General features: G+C 37.2%; 2 protein-coding genes across 2 annotated transcripts; both read right to left on the minus strand.

Annotated features, from left to right (window-relative positions):
• Positions 1 to 2,857: 2,857 nt before the first annotated feature.
• On the minus strand, positions 2,858 to 4,605 carry mRpS35 (mitochondrial ribosomal protein S35). Its single transcript, XM_034983077.2, has 3 exons — positions 4,301 to 4,605; positions 3,610 to 4,007; positions 2,858 to 3,307 (listed from the first exon to the last, which is right to left on the minus strand). Exons 1-3 carry the CDS (start codon positions 4,514 to 4,516, stop codon positions 2,899 to 2,901), a joined length of 1,023 nt encoding a protein of 340 aa, XP_034838968.1. The 5' UTR covers positions 4,517 to 4,605; the 3' UTR covers positions 2,858 to 2,898.
• Positions 4,606 to 5,736: 1,131 nt separating this feature from the next.
• RpL4 (ribosomal protein L4) lies at positions 5,737 to 22,547 on the minus strand. The gene is made up of 10 exons (XM_034983044.2): positions 22,393 to 22,547; positions 20,984 to 21,164; positions 19,615 to 19,696; positions 19,176 to 19,339; positions 18,277 to 18,401; positions 9,494 to 9,592; positions 8,906 to 9,041; positions 7,310 to 7,445; positions 6,644 to 6,803; positions 5,737 to 5,965 (listed from the first exon to the last, which is right to left on the minus strand). The coding sequence occupies exons 1-10, from the start codon at positions 22,393 to 22,395 to the stop codon at positions 5,765 to 5,767; spliced, it is 1,287 nt and encodes a 428-aa protein (XP_034838935.1). The 5' UTR covers positions 22,396 to 22,547; the 3' UTR covers positions 5,737 to 5,764.

A 22,547-nucleotide genomic window follows, 5' to 3' on the forward strand; every position in this document is an offset into this window, starting at 1 on the left:
ATGCCTGAGAGTTCTCCATAATGTTCTTTAAGGTGTGTGAAGTCTGCCAATCTACAATTGGCGTGGTTGCCCAAACCCCTTCTCATTAAGAGAGCAGAAATTGAGATGATTGATGTATGATGAAATTAAAAACTATGCTTACCAAAACGTGTTACGGTGTTGTGCTTACCAAATAAGATTCGAAATGAGGAGATCCGCAGGACAACCAAGGTCACTGATATATAGCCCAAACTTATTAGCAAGCTGAAGTGGTAGTGGGCAGGTTATGCCTGTCGTAGAGCCGTTGGAGCCGGAAAGTCCTTAGTGGAGACCGCTTTTAAGCAAGCGTAGTGTGGGACGCCTTCCAGCACGATGGACCAACGATATAAAGAGACTGGGGGGAAGTGGCTGGAAGGCTGAGGACCGGGTGTGGTGGCGCTCTTTAGGAAAGGCCTATGTCCAACAGTGGGCGTCCACAGGCTGATGATGATGCTTACCAAAATGTGTGGGATTCACGTAAAATGATATAGTTGCGTTTGGCCAGAACACAAAATTTTCTCTTTCGAAAGTTGCAGTACCTGAGTAAATAAATACTTTATATAGAAAGTAGCAAGAAGATAGGTAATTAGTAAAGATTTGAATACGCTAGTAACTCTAAACAAGGATTAGGGCAATTTTTAATGAAAATCTTTACAAAGTATAAAATAAAGTCGCTTCCCGCTGTCTGTATGTATAGTATGAACGCGTAGACCTTTTAAACTACGCAACGGATTTTAATGCGGTTTTCACCAATAGATAGAGTGATTCAAGAGGAAGGTTTATAGCTATAGTTTAATTCTCAAAAAATTAGAGATCCCTAGAGAAATTGAAATAATGTGAATTAGGTCGGAAAAAATCCTCTCATTTAAGAGTTTCCGAGGCAATGACACCACATTAGTATCTACATTGCACCCATGCGAAATCGGGGCGGGTCGCTAGTATTACAATAAAACTTAAAGCTAGCCTTATCTAATTACTATACAAATAATGTCCGCGTGGAATGGTGCCAAGAATACTGGCTGCATTTCCGCGCTGGACAGCCAGGCTGATCCGTTGCGCAAAAAATGAGCCAGCTCTTCTGTCACCAGATGAGGCTATTAACCACAGTGAAATGTCTCGTATTAAACCAGGTGCGGGAAACCGCGGGTGTGCGGGGCGTCCCTACGCCTCATACCCCGATTGCCATCTCGACCTGTCGCATACTATAGGTAGATACACATACATAATTAATACCAAATAGAAAAACAACTTACAGGAAAAGTCAATCAACACTGTAATAAGTATAGAAAGAGTTAAATAAGGATTAACTTTGAAAATTCCTTTCATAATTTTCCACTGAATCGCCATTTTCGATTTTAATATTATGGCGAAATCGAAATCATAACTGAATTTTTTTTATGAGCGTTTTTACGATACCTACGATCTATTAAATTTACTGAACCATATAAAACCGGCCAAGTGCGAGTCAGACTTGCGCACCGAGGGTTCTGTACTACAGTCGTATTTTTTCCACATTTTGCACGATAAATCAAAAACTAATATGCATAAAAATAAATAAAAAAACTGTTTTAGAATCGACATATACAGCCCTTTCATATGATACCCTACTTGATATAGTAATTTTACTTTAAAAGTTGAAAATACCAATTATTTGTTCATAAAATGTTTTCATGAACAAATAATTAGTATTTTCAACTTTTAAAGTAAAATTACTATATCAAGTAGGGTATCATATGAAAGGGCTGTATATTATGTCAATTCTAAAACAGATTTTTATTTATTTTTTATGTATCATAGTTTTTGAATTATCCTGCAAAATGTCGAAAAAATACGACTGTAGTACGGAACCCTTATTGCGCGAGCCTGACTCGCACTTGGCCGGTTTTTAATTCAGATACAAGTTAGCCCTTGACTGCAATCTCCCCTGGTGGTAAGTGATGATGCAGTCTAAAATGGAAGCGGGCTAGCCTAGGAGTATTGCAGTTTTATTAAACCCATGCCCCTTTGGTTTCTACACGGCATCGTACCGGAACGCTAAATCGCTTGGCGGCACAGCTTTGCCGGTAGAGTGGTAACTAGCCACGGCCAAAGCCTCCCACCAGACCAGACCAGAAATTTAGAAATTTTAAAATTCCAACCCCTTGAAAGGAATCGAACCCGGGACCTCCCACTAATAACACCACAGTGCGTACCATTGCGCCAGAGAGGTCGTCAGAATCATTCGAATCTTCGAAAGAGCATCTGCCGAGTTTCTCGCTGGCTCGTCTCGGTAGGAAAGGCATTCCGAATCAGTGGTAGATGCATATTATGACGATTCAAATGTAAAATTTAATTTGAATTACAATCTTTCTTTTTCTATAAAACGTAGCTTTTAGGGTTCCGTTCCTCAAAAGGAAAAAAGGAACCCTCATAGAATCACTTTGTTGTCTGTCTGTCTGTCCGTTGTGTCTGTCAAGAAAACCCGTTATATAACGCCTCCGCGTTTCCCCGTGAAGGTTTTTACGATTTGTTTATCTTTTAAGCAAACTAGTCAAGTCAAGAGTGAATAGGCATCTTCTAGGCCAGCGCCTATTTTCCATAATTGTCTGTCTGTCTGTCCGCTGTGTCTGTCAAGAAAACCCGTTATATAACGCCTCCGCGTTTCCCCGTGAAGGTTTTTACGCTTTGTTCATCTTTTAAGCAAACTAGTCAAGTCAAGAGTGAATAGGCATCTTCTAGGCCAGCGCACTCCATCTTAGGCTGCATTATTACTGCCAGCAGGTCTAGTTGCAGCCATTAGCAATAATCATTAGCTATCTATAGATTAAAAAAACTTTAGCCATCAAATAAAACGACAACATACAAACTAAAATGCATAATATAATGTCCACTTATAAATAGTTATGTTACAATTTTCTTTTCCGGCAACCCGAGTAACTTCCTAACATTTTCATCATAAGTTTTCAACGTGGCCTCACTTTCACCATCGTTAAACAAAGATGAGACAGCATTCTTGTATTCCGTTGCATTAGGTATCGTTGAGACTTCAAACGATACATACTCCTCGTTGCTCAATGATTTCTCTTCGTTATTACATTTGAAATGCCAGTTAACGAGGTTCTTCTTTGATTGGTTTAGGTTGAAATCATAATATTCCATGTCCGTTAAAGTTTTGTCTCCTTCCCAGTCCTCTACGCTCCACGATTCGTGATAACAGGCAGTTAGCAAATAGTTAACGTAATCCAAATTCTGTTGTCTGACTGGACAGCGGTCAGCTGTTATCGTGACTAGATCTGTTTCTTCATTGTACCTGAAAAAGTAGTAAAAATGGTAGGAGACCGACCAGTTCTGGGCCCAGGTTAGGGCACGGTCTTATTACAGAAAAATGAATTATTGGAATAAATCCTTTATTTTATGACTAGCTGCCCTGGCGAACTTCGTACCGCCTAACCCCCCCCATTTGCCACCTCGACCTGTCGGAATGTAATGACGGAAATGAAAAGCTTAATTATTATTAATATTTAACTGGGTAAAAGGTTTTAAATTAGTAGGAGGGAGAAAGGAGAAGAGGGGAAAGAGTGGGCGAGAGAAAAGGAGATTTGGGTAACATACCTGTCATCAACCAATCTCAGGAACTTATCACGAGCATGCTTATCAAGTTTTAAATCAGCCAGCTTGATTCTCAATATAACGATTCGTGACAATGGGTTCCTTATCACGGGACTCGCATGACAGTAGTCAGAGGTTATGATTTCTAACGGATAATGCTTTTCTATAGCCTCCTCCGAGTTGAGGAGTTTGGGCCATTCGGTACAGTACTTCTTTATTGCTTCGCACTGAGTTTTTATGACCGGTGGAGTTAGATGGAGGAAGTTCGGTACTTTCATAAGTTCGGCGTTGGCCTTTTTGCCGGGTGGGGCTTGGCCCTTTGGTACGTAGCCCTGTCTGAGTGGTAGTGGTACTGTTGAAGGGTGAAACGATCGTGGTCCTGGCCATACGTTGCCCCATTTCTGTAAATAACGGAAAATACTTAGTTCATGAAAGTGAGAAGCTGTGATAGAATATGTGATAGGTTAGGACGTCCGCCTTCTAATCGGAGGTCCGGATCTCTAACTTTTCGGCGTTATGCACGTTTAAAGTAATTAAATATCACTTGCTTTAGCGGTGAAGGAAAACATCGTGAGGAAACCTGCATGCCTGAGAGTTCTCCATAATGTTCAGTAAGGCATTATCTTAACTAGAAACTGATAGGTAAATTTTATTATAATAATTAACCTATAACGGGCTTTTAAAGAGTTCTTACCTGATCTGTACGCATCTTCTCCGTCCTATCGGGCGGTACCTCGGCCCTGCGAGCGACTCTTCTCTGAAACTTATCCCTTTTCTTCAAAATATCCAGAACGCGAAATTCTTCCTCTTCTTCCCCGTGTTTCGTCGATTCCGCGGTGGTTGAAGCAAGACGCCATATTCTAGCGTTGTAAATACCTCCGGGCTTGTAGTTTCTTATAAAAACGCTCATTTTTAAAGTTTTTTTTCTTTATTTACAATGTTAAAATTTTACAAATACAGCCATTTTAAGGTTATGTACTTTTTTACTAGGGATGTCACAACGTGTCAAAATGAGTTACCGATTAATCGTAAATATTGCATGTTTCGATTAAATTATCGATTTTTGCACTGCAGCTATCAGGAGCTAAAAGCCAGGGAATACGATACGATCACTTTGTTTTTGATAGTTGCTGGCTCCTTGATTGAGCTGGACAGTACAGTAGCCGACAGAAAATAGTGCACATCGACCTTTAGAAAGAGCGAGCCGTTATCTCCGTCACTCATACCAATGTGACGTTTTGCCGGTATCAACGACAGAGAACGCTCAACAAAACCGCTATCTCTTTTTAAAGGCCGATGTACTTACAATATTTCCTGCCGGGTACTGTATTTCCAAGTTTACCTACTGATTATTTTACACCACGTCGCCCGGTTCAGGGTCTATAGTCTATACTATATTGTAGTAGTACTTCCAACTTCTTTGACTATATTACTTTATAAATACTATCTGTCCCGGCTTACTCACGTGTGTAGTCGACGTTAGCCCGACTAGTTTCGAACCCATCCGGGGTCCTTTTTCAAGGGAGTCCGTCCGCGCACGCGCCGCGGTTTTGACTGCGGGACGACAATGGAAATCACTCACGGTAGTTTAAACGCTAAAATATATTACTTTACGCTACGACTGTACCTAGTTTAGTAACTTTTATAGCAATAAACATCGCATTCGCAAGTCACTGCACTAGTTGCACTGAGCAACTACGATCGCAGAAAGCCTTCATTGGAAAATGACCTCAAGTTCTTACAAAAGGTATGATACACCTAGTTCTACAGAACTTTCTTTTCTTTCCTTTTTCAGATAATTCTGAATTGCAGATCTAAGGTATATGTACTCGTAACTTTAGTTTTAAGTTTGCGTAATAATTATCACCACTATATCTTAGAAATCCAACATCTGACCATCAAAAAGTCATTACCTATTTTGAATAAATCATTTGACTTTGACTTTGTACTAGTGTAGGTCTACTATAAAGGTCGTTTGCAGTGCTTAGTCGCTTGCTAATGAATATTTTAAAATACTGACAACCTAAGCTACCTACTTTTGGATTCTCAATAAAAAAAATAAGTATTTTAACTTTCATAAGTTTTATTTACAGCTTTATAATATAAATAAAAGAAAAAAAAAACGACAAATTATATTTCTATAAACTTTTTATTTCGTTCACTTTTTGGGCGCAGGTGCGACCGCCGCCTTCTTGGGTTTGGCCGCCTTCTCCACCTTCTTCACCTTTTTAGGTGGAGGGGGGGTTTTCTTGGCAACAGGCTTCTTGGGTTTCTTGGATAGCGCCAAGCGGATGGATTTTCCTCTCTTTTCACGTAGTTTTTGGGCTCGGACTGCTGGGTCAGAGTCAGGTAGTTTGATCTGAAAAGATTCTTAGTATTATTTGGGGTAAAAAAGAGGGGTAATTTGGGTTGTTTTGGGGGTTAAATCAGTATTTGTCAACGTGATATAGCAATCATGGTTTATTCATAACCCAATGCTCTGTATAGAGAATTTCATCATTTGTAATTTTGAACATTTGGATTAGCAATGGGCGATTGTTGCAAAAACAATCGAATGAATCGAACAATCGATTGTCGTTTTAAACGTCTTCACGAAAAGTAACCGATTAAAAATCGACAACCAATCGTTAGGTCTACAAATGAGGAGCGCACAGACTGGAGTCTGGAACTAATAAATCAAAAATATAAATCAATCTCACAATTGCATTCGATTTTTGATTCCTTCGTCCAAGATCCGAGCCGAGAGTAACAATCGAACCATCCTCAAAGGCTAACGTCGACGCAATACGTGAGTTAAGCCGCTCTGTCATTAATGTATAATGGAAATCACTCAAGATCAACAGAACAATCGATTGTTTTTTGATTGTTTAATTGTTATTCTTTTGATATTTAATAATAACTCGAGTACAGAGATAGCTTGTAAAGAAAGATAGACTACTTTTTGTCTTCGGAAAATAGTTCCCACAGAATTTTTAAATAATCTAAATCCATGTGGAGCGATGAAGTCGGGAAGTTATTTAATATTAGAGATACTTACTCCACGCTTCTCCGCCAGAGCAAGCGCCCTCACGTTCTTAGTCCTCTGCTGGTCGAGCATTGCCTTCCTCTTCATCACAGCCGCGTACGGGTTGAGACGCAGCATCGCTTTCGCGTTGACCAGCGGGTTAAGCTTGCGTGTCGCGCGAATCACTCTCTTACTACGGATGGAATAAGGGTCATTTTAGAGTGAGGTTTATTGTGGAGTTAGTATGTTTTGTTGGGGAGGTGGTATCAGTATGTGTCAACGTGATTTTAGGTAATCATGGTTTATTCATAACCCAATGCTCTGATAGAGTAATATCATCATAATAGTTGCTAAGTACTATACAAGTATTATACTAAATATACAATTTGCTAAGTACTATACAAGTATTATACTAAATATACAATTTGCTAAGTACTATACAAGTCACAAAGGCGGAGGAGAAACAAAGTCAAAAGTTCTTGGAAACACTCCAAAATATATCTTGTAGAATACCGATAGCTTGGCTAGCATAGCAGACTATGGGCATAATCTTTTTCTTTCTGGGAGTATGGTAATGATGAGTAGTTATCATAGTATTAACAAATTTAAAAAACTTTTTTAGCGTGATTGAATTCGGTGCAACGCCATCTAGTTAGAAATCTGAAAGTTACAGTTACTATACTAGTAAAAACTTCTTACTTGGGTGCTCGCAGACATTTCCTGATCTCTTCGGATTTGAGCAGCCGCGTCAGGTCAGTGTTGGCCATCTTGGGTTGTGGGAGGTTGAAGTTTTTCTTTTCCTTTGAGGGTGTCTTCCATGAACCAAATAGGGAATCTATTAACAATAATCATTTTTCGTGAATAATGGTTATCTAGATACTAATATTATAAAGAGGTAAAGTTAGTTTGTTTGTAGGGGGTTTAAGACCCGCAAATTGCTAATGCGCGTGGCCGCCATTTTAGTGACGTCATGATGGTATAATTTATTTCGGACATGGTTCCAACGCAATAGCAATTTGCGGGACATATAATCTCTGGAACTACAGAACCGATTTTGAAAATTCTTTCACTAGTAGAAAGCTACATTGTTCCTGAGTGACATAGGGTATTTTATTTCAAAAAAATTAGAGTACCTTGCGAAAATTTTAATAAACTACCCGTGCGAAGCCGAGGCGGGTCGCTAGTCGTTTATAAATTTAAGTTTTACGTTAGGTATTTTACTATTATTAACATGTATAATATGATATACTAGCTTATTCACGCGACTTCGCGTGGACTACACCCAAACCCATATTTTACTTCGTAGGGGTTGAATTTTCAAAAATCCTTTCTTATCGGATGTCTACGTCATAATCATTCAATGCCCCGCCTACGACGCGGTCATTGACTCTCGAGTGACCTACTCACGTAACGTTCGTTAACCTCTAGCGTCAGTCAGATGTTTTATTTGTAACAAGCTTATGCTCGCGACTTTGTCCACGTGGTCTACACAAAATTTAAACCCCTATTTCACCCTCTTAGGGGTTGAATTCTCAAAAATCCTTTCTTAACGGATGCCTACGTTCAGCCCGATCTGTCCAAAAGTTTGAGCTGTGCGGTGATAGATCAGTCAGTCAGTCAGGTTAGTCAGTCAGTCACCTTTTCCTTTTATATATTTAGATATAGTATATGAAATTTTTCAAAATATAGTTTTTTTCTTATTTTTTTCTGTGGTATCCTATCAGTAATCATCAGTACTATCACCTGTCGTCGTTTTTGCCAGCGTTCTGATCACACCCTGTATAGATTCTAGTTTGATATCAAATGGGATTGTAGTGTCAACACTGCACCCATGTGCCTCGAGAGTGGGAAGCGCATGGAACGCCTGGTCGACACGTTAGTGTAGCACTATTCCGCAGTAACTCCATACAACATTGACACTTGTGTGGAGTGGACATTTAGTGCATAACGAATAATATCTCACTAGATGTCTGCGACGTCGTCCGCGTGGATTTAGGTTTTTTAAATATCTCGTGAGAACTTTTTCATTTTCGGGATTAAAAGTCGCTCATGTCAAATTCGGGGCCGCATGCTACCTCCGTACCTAATCCATACTAATATTATAAATGCTAAAATGTGTCTGTCTGTCTGCTAGTTTTTCACGGCCCATCTGTTCGACAGATTTAGACGAAATTTGGTACAGAGATAACTGACATCCCGGGGAAGGACATAGGCACTTTTTATCCCGAAAAACCTAAATCCACACGGACAAAGTCGCGGGCATCATTTTGTAATAATATAAAGTATGGTACATACCCAGCCTCTCAAAAGCGGATTGTGTCCAGATGACGAAGCGTCCGACGTGGCCCCCGGGCGCCAGTTTAAGCAGGTTCAGTTTGTTCACGCTGAGCATTTCCACGCCGGGGATGTTGCGGAAGGCGCGGGTCAGACCCTGGTAACCACAAAAAAAGAGTTACCCTACCGGCAAAGCCGTGCCGCCAAGCGATTTAGCTTTTCGGTACGATGCCGTGTAGAAACCAAAGGGACATGGGTTTAATAAAAACTGCCCTACCCCTTCCAGGTTAGCCCGCTAACATCTTAAATCGCATCATCAATTACCACCAGGTGAGATTGCAGTCAAGGGCTAACTTGCATCTGAATAAAAAAGAAATTGGACTTGTACAAGACGGGTTCCCTACCATCGTACAAGATATAACACTACGAGCCTCAACGTTCCTGTTGCAATATTGTCGGGCCTACACCTAACACAAGCTTTACACATAGTTGGAGGGGAAAAGGGATTATCAGTCATTTCCACGTTTCAGCGCCATACGTCATCACAGGTAGGAATTGGGATACATCTACTACAAACTTTGGAAGCTAGTCTAGTGTAGAGATAATTACCTGGTCCTTGTTGAATACGATGAGAGGTCCCTTGCGTTGCACGCGGCGGCGGTTGCGCATTTTACCCTTACCGGCACGCAGACGTTGTGATTTGTACACCTATCGACAATAGAATAGAATAGAATAGAATATATTTTTATTCAAGTGCTTTTGAATAGTTAACTAGTTTAATTTACCACTGGTTCGGAATGCCGTTCCTACCGAGAAGAACCAGCAAGAAAATCGGCGGTTGCTATTTTCAAGTGATCAATTTACAATATTATTATACCATACTGTACAAGCAATTGCAGCCCCGTGCATTGCTGGAGCGAGTCAAATCCAAGCTTTCTTATCATTTACATAGTCTTCCACTGTATAATATGCTTTTTTCAAGAGCTACAACTATACTTTTTAAGTTTAATGATAAACTTTATCGTCATACTTAGGCAGTGGCCCGACCGCCGACGATGAACGAGAAACGAGTATAACTAGAAACTCAAAACGCGTTGGCGATCAGCGGGAAGCGAGTGTGTAGTTTCGATAGTTTTGTCACCGGGCTATAAGCGAGTGTGCAATTGCGCGCCATTCCTGTGTCATTCATTCGCTCAGTCCTGTGCAAACCAGCGCGCGTGTTATATTACGATAAAATTGGATACATAATTATTATGCTAAAATTCATCTAATCATAAACTTGGGAGTCTGAAGTAAATGTTTGTTGTGATATTTAAAACAGAATCGTAATTCCGTTTCCGGATTCAATATCAATGTACGGAAAGAGTATGATTTAATTAGTATCTTTTCTTGTATGTTGTTTAATTTAATATTTAGGAATGTGACAATACGATAAATAATATTATGGGAATTGTCAATACTGGTAACTAATTATTCATTGTAAAATTGTAAATTAAATACTGTCAATGTACGGAAAGGGTATGATTTGAATAGTATCTTTTCTTGTATGTTGTTTAATTTAATATTTAGGAATGTGACAATACGATAAATAATATTATGTGAATTGTCAATACTGGTAACTAATTATTCATTGTAAATTAAATACTGTCAATGCACTAAGAGTGACATTATACTAAGCTATTGTCAACATACAGTTGGCAATAGCTATTATGTGAAATAATAATGTTGTGTAAACTGACAATTTAAGTCGCTTATTATTATTGTAAATTATTAATACGTAGACCATCAATGTCACTGATTTTATTATTGTAAATTGGGTGTGTCAACATACCTTTTGTCAACAAACCTAAAATAAATAATGATTAATATTAAGATCATGTGATAGTCGACATCCGCCTGGTTTGCGATGGCAGTGTTATAAAAGTACCCTACCTCGACAGAGAGGGGACAGTCTTGTATCGACAGCCCAGAGCAAACACAGCGGACCTTACTGAAGTTAAGTATTCTTATATTGTATTATAATTATAATGTAATGTAATCATTTGCCTTTTATAGGTTACCTGTTGTAACTGTGTACCAAATATGTACCTACTACTTTGCTCAACGTTCTAATGTTTTAAAAGATGTGTGTTATGGAGTTTCTTTGCCCTTTCTTCTCCATGACTAAACACCTTAGCGAAATGGGTGGTAGATTCATTTTAATATAAATAGATCAATGCTGAACAATACAATTCAATTATTATTCGACTTGGTTGGTTTTACTTCTGTATTTATCACCTACCCTCTTGTGCTATTTATTTTACACATTGAGATAAAAGTAAACACTAGGTTGTTAGCTTCTAATTATTATAGAAGCCTGTTTAGATGATTAGGATTCTTACTTTGAAATAATACGGCAGATGCTTTGCTTGATTTTTAATTACTTATTATTTGGCCTTACCTGACAAATAATTGATAAATGATAACTTTCATTAGTAATCATTGGATTTAATTTATCATCACTATTAAAGCCCACTGTCTTAACTTCTCTTTTTATCTAAAATCTCACATCAGAAGTGGGATACGATAATTCTTTTCTTGTCGAAATACTAATACTTTTCAAATGCTTTTAGCAATCGTGGATGCGGCTTCTCCTCGAAGCAACAGGCTACTGCCTGTCATCGGCAGCACTTGGTATTGGTGCCCGATGATCACAAAGCGATGGGCAACGCTGTTGTCAGCGGCACTTGGTGCTGGTGTGACGCCGCTGATCGAAACGTCGCGTCGCTCCAATTGTGAAAGATAAGTGAAGTGTAATTATGTGCTGCTTTAAAGTGATCTTAAAACCACGTTTGTGGTATTGTTTCTATGAAAAAGTTTTTGTGAGGGTAATCATAAAAGATTTTAATTAGTTAGATAAACCACGTGTTGTGGTATAATTTATTTGGATAAGAATAAGTCTAGTTAGAGGTCAGATTGGCCGAACGGTTTTTGATAAAGTATATGTAGATGTGAAATCATTTAGAACGTTATGATATACCGAAACAAAAAGGTTTGCTTTTAAGAAATCGCACCGTACTTACAGCTCAAAACTTGAAGAAATTAACTTATTCTGATTAATTAAACTTAAACATAAACTATATTTATTTATTTTGCTTCTTAAAATAATTCAACTATTTGTCTTTTCTTAAAACAACACAAGAGATTATCCATTCGAACAATTTTGTCGTTCAACTAATTTCCTTTTCTTAAAACAACGCAAAGCAGATTGCCTACTCAAGTATTTTTTTTCTACTCAGTGACGTTATTATAACATTTAACATTTTTTTTAATAAATAAGGATTAAGATTACCAAACTGTTTCCACATACAAAATAATAATAATAATAATATAACTACAAATTCTTTGAGATTTCTTACATTAATTTTATTCTTAACTCTATAATATTATTATAACTTCGCTTAAGAATAATTCCCCTTAAATATAGTTTGTTTTATATTTTAATCTTCTTTTGTCGAAATATCTCATTTCAAAAGTATTTTCTTATTTAATAAAATATTCTTATTGTTCCCACATATCAGCAATAAACTTTGAGGTTAGGTTGAACCTGATTTTATTTTATCTTATTATTTTGACAAACCAATCAAGTAAATAGGAACCTATTTTTTTTTTCTATTGGTCATCCTACTAAAAATAATAATACGTCCTACATTTTATTTTAGGAAATACCTACGTTACAACGTGTTATTAATTTATTCCTGTTTTGAGTTTGTTTGATATACATACAAATCAAATAAAGAACATATTTATTCAAGCGGTAATAAAAAAAAACTGGAGATCATAGGAGTAAACCAAAACCTGTTTGTACATTTGGCGTTCCTCAGGGATCAATATTAGGGCCTTTGTTATTCCTGATCTATATTGATAGTATAAATGAAATAGGTTTAAAAGGAAACATACTGTTGTACGCTGATGATACATGTTTATTTTACTATGGCAACTCAATACACACAATCATCACAGATGCACAAAATGACTTAATACTACTCAATAAATGGTTTCAATAATATAACACCTACTTACAATTAATACCTCAAAAAAAAACCATATGCTACATTACATAGTTACATATAAATATAACTACAATATATTTTCATACTAAATTCACATACATGACTATAAAAATAAAAATAAAATACAAACATATAAACATTTTTAAATATACGTGTCGCACTAGTGATGCAGTGCTGTCGTGACTCAGAGAATGACTTTTTCAGAATCGACGAAAAACTGATTATTCACTTCCTGTTATAGATTTTATAAAGTGCTTACTTTATAAGGTTTATAAATAATATTAACGCAATTATCATTTACTAATTATTTCAAAATTACAGGTAGTAACTGTAATTCGCAATTTTTGAGTTAAGACTGTATTGCTCAAAAAAAAAAAGTTTTCAGAAAGAGTAATTATTTTTAGTTGTATAGTTATTGCTGAAAATTTTTGAGTTACTATAAATAATGTTTGACTTTTTCCTTATGGTTTTGAGTATAATTTTGTAGTTACAACAATTATTTAATTTAGTTTTAAGTTTTATAGTTCCCTCCAAAAAAATAATTTTCACATTCAGGTTTGGACATTGATAAATAAAACCAGATAATCAAGAAAGTTCAATCAGATAATCAGTTTTTATTTATAAAAAGTAATAATTTAATTTCAACAATTTCTGCCTTTTTCAACAAAAAAAAAACCTTCCAAAACAATAAACAAAATTTGTCTTGAATACAAAAAAAAAAAACAGAGCCAATCAAAATATTTTTTTTTAACTTAAATAATCAGCTATTGTTGTTACTGCACAGTAATTGTACGTAGTCACTAAATTGGAGCTAGGCAAAATTAAATAATAGTATTTCTATAATAATAGTATACTTAAACTAGTTTTACATCAGTCTGTTTCTAATAATTAGCATCAAAATGACAGCAATATTTTTTATTTAAGTACTTAAAATCAACCAGTCAAACTTCGCAAGTAAGATTCATAATAGGTCCTGGGAATCATATTTTGTCGAGCAGTTCTTTCGTCTTTTAATATTTTTGTTTAATTGTTTATGCTGGTGTCAAAGCAACAGAAAAATAACGTTTGGTTTCCAGCTTCACATTAAAATTACTACCCCACTGGTCACAATTTAACTCACATTAAAATGACTTACTAAACCAATAAGGGTGTCTTAAGTGAAAATACTATTTTAAATTTCATTTCTGTGAATCGATAATAGTGTAATAACTAGAAATACACCTACACACTAGAAATATCTATTTAGGTTTAAATCAGCTATATTGTATTAACTCGAATTCATAGTTGAACTTTTACATACCTGATTCAACAATATCGTTCCAATTTGAATTAATGCGGTCTAAACAGTAAACTGTCACGTCCTTCTTCGTCGAATTTAGATGTAACTAAAGATGATGCAATATTGGTTAGGGTATCACGACAGTTAGTCAGTCACTCAAATTTGACATGTTTTGGGTTGCGACAGTGTGTCGTCGGTGCGATATATGTATACATTTATATATACTATAAACCCTATACTTACTATAATACATATGTAATACATACACATAGGTACAGATATTATTACTATTATACTACTACCAAGCCGTTTCTAGTAATCCGTGTTTTGCCAATTCTATTTCTACCCACTTTATTTTGTATAAAATCGCAGTGGATGTGTGGATAAGATACCTACTGTTTATTTGTTAAATTTCTCATGTAAGTGAATTTATTTCTTAGTGAGAATAAAGTTCTTTAACCGTAATAGTAGTAACCGTATACATATTAACATTGGGGAACATTGTTTGGTAACAACAAAGAAAACATATTCTATTCTACTCTGATTTCGGTCTGACGTCTGGCTATCCTGGTTTTTATGACAGTAACATTGACATTGAATCATTGAATATCGTTTTGTGAATGGAGCAATCTTATTTTTTTTTATGTCGGTACTTTTGTTGCCGCTGTTCATTTAAGTTCACTGGCTGCATTTTTCTATTTTTCTATGTACTTCGGGAACGAAGTACTTATCAAGATGGCCGAATGGTAATAAAACATACTAATAATTTATGCTAAATGACAGAACAGAGGAAGAAAAAAAAAAAATATGCTCAATGGATACAAAATGTTAAGACTCACAATGTGACAAAATGTTAAGACTCCCGAATGTAGCAACCAACAAAAAAAAAAAAAAAAAATCCAATGATTATCCCCGAATGGGACAAATGTTATTATTCCCGTATGGAACGGATGTTATTATTCCCAAAGGGGACAATTTTTTATTCCCGTATGAAACGGATGTTATTATTCCCAAAGGGGACAATTTTTATTATTCAAACATATAAAACAAAGGGAGTTAGGTTAGTTAGGTCTGCCTGGCACTAATCATTGCCCTTTTCATTGGTCGGGTAATGTTAGACGGCTCGACTTGACAGTGCTGGTATTACACCATTGGTGTGATACATCTTATTGGTGATAATTCAGTAATGTCCTGGTACGAGACCCATTTATGGGGGCGGCAGACAGTTAGCTAGGTAGTTAGGCTGCCCGGCACTAATCATTACTAGACCCAAAAAAAAAAAAAAAAAAGGGTTAGTAATGTTAGACGGCTTGTTCGGACGGTACCAGTAAGTAGCGAGGTCTAGGTAATGACCTCTACTGGGCAAGAGTCTAGTACAAGACCCATTTATGGGGCGGCAGCGGTTAGGCCAGTTAGTTAGGCTGCCTGGCACTAATCATTACTAGTACCAATAAAAAAAAAAAAAAAAAAAAAGAGTTAAAAAATATTGGTTAGTAATGTTAGACGGCTTGTTCGGACGGTGCCAGTAAGTAGCGAGGTCTAGTAATAACCTCTACTGGGCAAGAGTCTAGTACAAGACCCATTTATGGGGAGGCAGCGGTTAGGCCAGTTAGTTAGGCTGCCCGGCACTAATCATTACTAGTACCAATAAAAAAAAAAAAAAAAGAATTAAAAAATATTGGTTAGTAATGTTAGACGGCTTGTTCGGACGGTGCCAGTAAGTAGCGAGGTGTAGTAATGACCTCTACTGGGCAAGAGTCTAGTACAAGACCCATTTATGGGGGGGCAGCGGTTAGGCCAGTTAGTTAGGGCTGCCGGCACTAATCATTACTAGTACCAATAAAAAAAAAAAAGTTTAAAAATATTGGTTGGTAATGTTAGACGGCTTGTTCGGACGGTGCCAGTAAGTAGCGAGGTCTAGTAATGACCTCTACTGGGCAAGAGTCTAGTACAAGACCCCTTGCTTTATAAAACTAATAAAAATAAAACAAAAACTAAACATATTATACAAAAAAAAATAAAAATTAAACATTAAATTATGGGGCGCAGCCAGTTAGGGACAGTTAAACTAGGTAGCTGTAGCTTATAGATCATTTTAGCTTATAGATCTTCCTTAGCTTATAGATCTTTTTAGCTTACAGTAATTTTTTTTATTTAGCTCTTAGCTAGATTTTTTTTTCTTTTCTTTCTAATTTCCCTATGTACTTCGGGAACGAAGTACTTGTCAGTATGGCCGTGTTATATTACGATAAAATTGGATACATAATTATTATGCTAAAATTCATCTAATCATAAACTTGGGAGTCTGAAGTAAATGTTTGTTGTGATATTTAAAACAGAATCGTAATTCCGTTTCCGGATTCAATATCAATGTACGGAAAGAGTATGATTTAATTAGTATCTTTTCTTGTATGTTGTTTAATTTAATATTTAGGAATGTGACAATACGATAAATAATATTATGGGAATTGTCAATACTGGTAACTAATTATTCATTGTAAAATTGTAAATTAAATACTGTCAATGTACGGAAAGGGTATGATTTGAATAGTATCTTTTCTTGTATGTTGTTTAATTTAATATTTAGGAATGTGACAATACGATAAATAATATTATGTGAATTGTCAATACTGGTAACTAATTATTCATTGTAAATTAAATACTGTCAATGCACTAAGAGTGACATTATACTAAGCTATTGTCAACATACAGTTGGCAATAGCTATTATGTGAAATAATAATGTTGTGTAAACTGACAATTTAAGTCGCTTATTATTATTGTAAATTATTAATACGTAGACCATCAATGTCACTGATTTTATTATTGTAAATTGGGTGTGTCAACATACCTTTTGTCAACAAACCTAAAATAAATAATGATTAATATTAAGATCATGTGATAGTCGACATCCGCCTGGTTTGCGATGGCAGTGTTATAAAAGTACCCTACCTCGACAGAGAGGGGACAGTCTTGTATCGACAGCCCAGAGCAAACACAGCGGACCTTACTGAAGTTAAGTATTCTTATATTGTATTATAATTATAATGTAATGTAATCATTTGCCTTTTATAGGTTACCTGTTGTAACTGTGTACCAAATATGTACCTACTACTTTGCTCAACGTTCTAATGTTTTAAAAGATGTGTGTTATGGAGTTTCTTTGCCCTTTCTTCTCCATGACTAAACACCTTAGCGAAATGGGTGGTAGATTCATTTTAATATAAATAGATCAATGCTGAACAATACAATTCAATTATTATTCGACTTGGTTGGTTTTACTTCTGTATTTATCACCTACCCTCTTGTGCTATTTATTTTACACATTGAGATAAAAGTAAACACTAGGTTGTTAGCTTCTAATTATTATAGAAGCCTGTTTAGATGATTAGGATTCTTACTTTGAAATAATACGGCAGATGCTTTGCTTGATTTTTAATTACTTATTATTTGGCCTTACCTGACAAATAATTGATAAATGATAACTTTCATTAGTAATCATTGGATTTAATTTATCATCACTATTAAAGCCCACTGTCTTAACTTCTCTTTTTATCTAAAATCTCACACGCGCGTTACACGTGTTCAAGCGAGCAATCATCGCTGAACTAATATCGCTGAGCGAGCTTATTTTTGAAAGCTCGTCGCTCAGCGACAAAACAAGTAAAGCTAGTTAGTTAGTAGTAGTTAGTCGTTTTCTCGCCGGCGGTCGGACCACTGCCTTATTAATGACAAAACCAATGAATTAAGAAATGTATGCAGGTATACTAATACCATTCTACTACAGAACAGATAAGAATTAGTTGTCTTCCACATTCTATATCCAATAAACCATAATATCTATTGGTTTGTTGCTGAAGAAAGTTATTCTCGTCCCATATGGAATAACAGTCAGTTAAAATTAACTGACTGGATTAGAATAGGGACTTCGACGAAATAAACTGATCAGACTTAGTTACTTACAGTACTTTAGTTTTCTTATGAGGCCCATAGTTAGCCACCATGTCTCGGATCCATATGTCATCACTGGCAACACGTAAATAATATGAATAGTACAGCTCACCTTAAGGACATCAGACCAGGCCTTGACGCGTCTCAGGAATATGACTGCTTGTTTGGTCTTGTTGATCTCTTGCACCTTGTCCGATACCACCAGGGGCAGTTCCGGGATCTTCTCAATGATGTGACCTGGTCAAGGAGGAACTTAACTTATTAAAACATTCCTAGCGCGACATACATTTCTAACAAAATGTTGAGAAAGAACACATTTAATCACAACAACCAAACCCCACCTCCCTACAGATTTTTCTAAAGGTGCCAACGCACCTGAGCTGCGCTATGCTGCACTCCAGGGCGCGTCACTTCAGGCCGCGCGTCGGTACCTATCGCACTACAACTGCAGTAAGCGGCAGCTCGCGTCACTTCTATACCCGTTCGCGTACGAGCAACAGCATCGCAAGATGAGCTACAGTGAAGAGGGGAAGGGGGAAGCCAATATCCTAGCGGTTTGTACTTTTATTACTTTTATATATACTTCTAAGAGCATGAGGAACACGTCATGTGCCAAAAAAAACTACGTTATTTATTTTAAGGTCTATCATGCCGGTACATTAAATACTTAACACAATCCGCGTGTATCTTATCCGAGCGTCGTGCGCATACTGAAGCGACGCGCCGCGCCACTGAATATGTCGTACTAACGTCGCTGCACTGCGCTTTACAATGTTCTTTCCAGCCGCGACGCGCAGTGAAGCGCTGTGCAGCGCCACTCTAGCGCGATATGCGCCATACAAAATGATAGAAATAATATTTTGATGTTCTGTGCTGCGAGGTGAAGTGCAGTGCGGCGCAGTCAGGTGCGTGGGCACCTTAACTTTTCAGCAACAAGTGTCGTGTTTGGATTTGGTAGGGTTTACAGTAACCAAGATCTCATAATGTAGCGGAAGGTCGATCGTCGCTCACCTCTAGCCTGTACGAGCGCGGGGACGCCAGCAGCAGCAACAGCGGCGGCAGCGGCTGCTCTGCGCTGACGTAGGTTGACGCGGCGATGCCAGCGCCGCCATGGCTTGGTCGGCGCAAACATGCGACCACCACGACACATGTTACCGAACGCACCCTGACCAGACCTGTGGGGTTATTGTATTGTATACTCTATCTAGGGAAAGAACTTAGTAGTGCTCTCTCTGTTACGTAATCCCATACAAATGACTGAGACAAAAAACTCAGTAGGTGTTAACCATTTTAAAGCACCAACATCTTTTAAAAAAACATTCAAAATTTAATTCGTAAACATGGTTTCGTTTGTGATTGGTAAATTAACATCATGGAAATGTCTTTTGCACGACGTCACTAAAGCCAGGTTCGCAGATATTTCCGACAGGTTGTAAGGAATTTATCTCACCTGTGGGTACCTCCACCGCGGACACGCGGAATACGCGCTACGGCGCGACCAGTACCCCATGACTCGGCACTGGTTTGATGACCTATGGACAAATGGACACAGGTTCATACTATAGTTGCTATTTTTTAATAATTTTTTTTTTTTAAATAGCAAATTTTTAATGTATTAACATACATTAAATTTTTTGGCTAGCTAACAAGCCAGGCAATATGATAAATGCACAAGCATAAAAAATATTAATTAATCACATTTCCTAGACATGTCCAATTGCATTAATCACTTGACTTATTGTTCCTTCATCGTAATTTGACGCGTAAGAATATATTGGCACCATTGCAAATTACACAATAATAAGCCCCAATTTCTAAGGAATAAAGCAAACGAAGCAGTGGTGCCAATATATTCAGCGCGTTAAGTTACGACGAACGGACGATAGAATACATATTTTCATAGCCTAACAAGAATCCTGTAGTAACAAATCAACACCTATGACCCAAAACACCTTATTGTTACAGTAATTAATCAAATTGCCTAGAATATAATACATAAAATAAAATAATATTGTATTAACTTGCACCCCTGCCAATCACACTAATTAATCAAATTGCCCAGACCTTTGTATTAATCAAATTGCCTAGAATATTACATATGCATATACATAGCCTAAAAATATTGTAGTAACAAATTTGCACCCGTGTCACTCACAAGAGTGACCCAGAACGCCTTATCATTACAGTAATGTAGCACTGATCCGCAGTAACACTCGACACCATGGCAAACGTGTTGAATGTGGACATTCAGTGCATGTGGCTTTACCCTAAGAGCCCAGCTGCAGAAGTCTGTCTGTACTAATTCCTTTTCTTCATATTAAGAGCCTCGATAGCTCAACGGTTAAAGGAGCAGACTGATAACCGAAAGATCGCCGGTTCAAATCCCACCTGTTGCATCGACCTTTAGAATGACATTTTGGCTTTGTAGAGCGTTGTCTCTGTAGGTATGACCTATATGACGTTTTGTCGATCTCAACGACAGAGACAACGCTCTACAATTCTGCTATCTCCTTCTAAAGGTCGATGTACATCACTTTCGGCCGCGTACTGGTACCAGGCCTGGCCTGTGCCTATAATATTTTTTATAAAAAAGTGAAATTATGGTGAATAGCTAACTTGAGACTGACAAACACAAATCTGTCTCATTTTAATTCTAAGTAAAATCACTTAGATCAGACATAAATCTGTCTCATTTTAATTCGTAATAGTGAACAGACGCGTGCTATGATTAGTTGTAATGTTTTCGCGCCATTCAAAAAAAGATTTCTGCGCAAGTACATCGGCGTAACTTATACAAGTGGTACTACAGAGTCACTCACCAGCCTCCTTGTTGACGCAGTAGGGCTGGCGCGAGTTCTTGGACATGGAGACGTGCACATCGTTGACGAGGTCCGGGCGGATGGGCGCCTTGAACACGAACGGCAGAGGCACAGACACGTCCGCCACCTTCTCACTCTTCTCCGAGTACACCGACACTAGCGGTCGGGCTACTGATAGACTCTGGAAACAGATTCATTGTTACAAATAGCTCAATTGGGTATTTGACTTTTTTTATTACTTTATTATAAACTAGCTTATGCTCGCGACTTCGTCGTGGCCTACACAAATTTCAAACCCGTATTTTATCCTCTTAGGGGTTGCAAAATTCCTTTCTTAGCGGATGCCTACATCATAATAGCTATCTGCATGCCAAATTTCAACCCGATCCGTCCATTCGTTTGAGCTGTGCGTTGATAGATCAGTCAGTCATTCAGTCAGTCTGTCAGTCAGTCAGTCACCTTTTTCTTTTATATATTTAGACTAGGATAAAAATAATGACGTAAACTGAAAAAACTAATTAAATCGATCAAATAAAAAAGTTATAAGCATTTAAATATTTTTGATTAGACTGAGACACAATCTCTGAAAAGTTAGAGCTAGGAAAAAGACTGATTGTTATAAATAGCTGAACTAGCCACCCGAGGAAACGTCAATGCGTTGCTGACCTTTCAAGAATTTATTGATCCAAATAACCCTACCATGTTTAAACTATGGGGTACACCACAGAGTAGTGGCTTCCACAGTTCAGTTCTTACAGGATTGTTATGAATATTAGTTATTAACTGTATTCCATATGTCGACACAGCACCAGCGTAACACTCGGTGATGTTTCCTAAAGGAAAGTTGATATACCCCTGTCAGTGCCTGGAGGGCTAGATATGGCTCAACCAGGAAGAGTTCGGGGATAGTATGATCCAAATATAATGTTGTAGTATTCCATTCATGATAATAACTAAGCATACACAGCATGGGACAATAATTCCATTCATACCAGAAGAACCTAACCTCAACCAATGCAACACAAATATTATGATCTAACACAGGGTGTAAATGAGCTAGTTTGCTTATTGAATGTTAATTAACTTTAATATCAGGCTCTAATACTTTAAAAATCCCGTAATAATCGATACAAACAAATTCTGAGATTGTCAAATGCGGTCGATGTTATTTTCAAAACACAAAAATTACTGATATTAGACGAGTTAAACGACAATCAAGGCTCTGAAAATTGTACTAATTGTATAAAACTCACTGAAACTCATGAAATTATTGATATTTCAAGCGATTCTTTTAGAAACACGTGGACGAAGCACAGAGTTACTTTCATGTTACGGACACTTCCACTCGGCGGTGTTCACTGTGAAATGTAATTTTAATAGTTTAAACACTTTGAAAAACAATAACTTACCATTTTTCGCTTTTGAAGCGAGGTTATTCCTCCTAAAAAACACTATAGGCAGCGGTAAAGACCATCCGCCATGCCACGAAGGAATGAAAGGACCGGAAGCGTCAGTTTTTCTGACAAAAGTTATCGAGTATTGCCATTAGTATTAATTAGTCAAA

This window comes from Maniola hyperantus, chromosome 28 (assembly GCF_902806685.2).
Source record: "Maniola hyperantus chromosome 28, iAphHyp1.2, whole genome shotgun sequence".
NCBI classification, from domain to species: Eukaryota; Metazoa; Arthropoda; class Insecta; order Lepidoptera; family Nymphalidae; genus Maniola; species Maniola hyperantus.

What these genes read in the sequence shown, in the direction of transcription:
- RpL4 (XM_034983044.2), bottom strand. An exon ending in AAATGTCTGCGAGCACCCAA is followed by an intron (nt 6,804 to 7,309) that starts GTAAGAAGTTTT and finishes TTCCATCCGTAG; the next exon opens with TAAGAGAGTGATTCGCGCGA. An exon ending in CTCTGGCGGAGAAGCGTGGA is followed by an intron (nt 5,966 to 6,643) that starts GTAAGTATCTCT and finishes GAATCTTTTCAG; the next exon opens with ATCAAACTACCTGACTCTGA.
- mRpS35 (XM_034983077.2), bottom strand. Translation starts at nt 4,516, where the DNA reads ATGAGCGTTTTTATAAGAAACTACAAGCCCGGAGGTATTTACAACGCT. An exon ending in AGAAGATGCGTACAGATCAG is followed by an intron (nt 4,008 to 4,300) that starts GTAAGAACTCTT and finishes CGTTATTTACAG; the next exon opens with AAATGGGGCAACGTATGGCC. An exon ending in CTGAGATTGGTTGATGACAG is followed by an intron (nt 3,308 to 3,609) that starts GTATGTTACCCA and finishes CTACTTTTTCAG; the next exon opens with GTACAATGAAGAAACAGATC.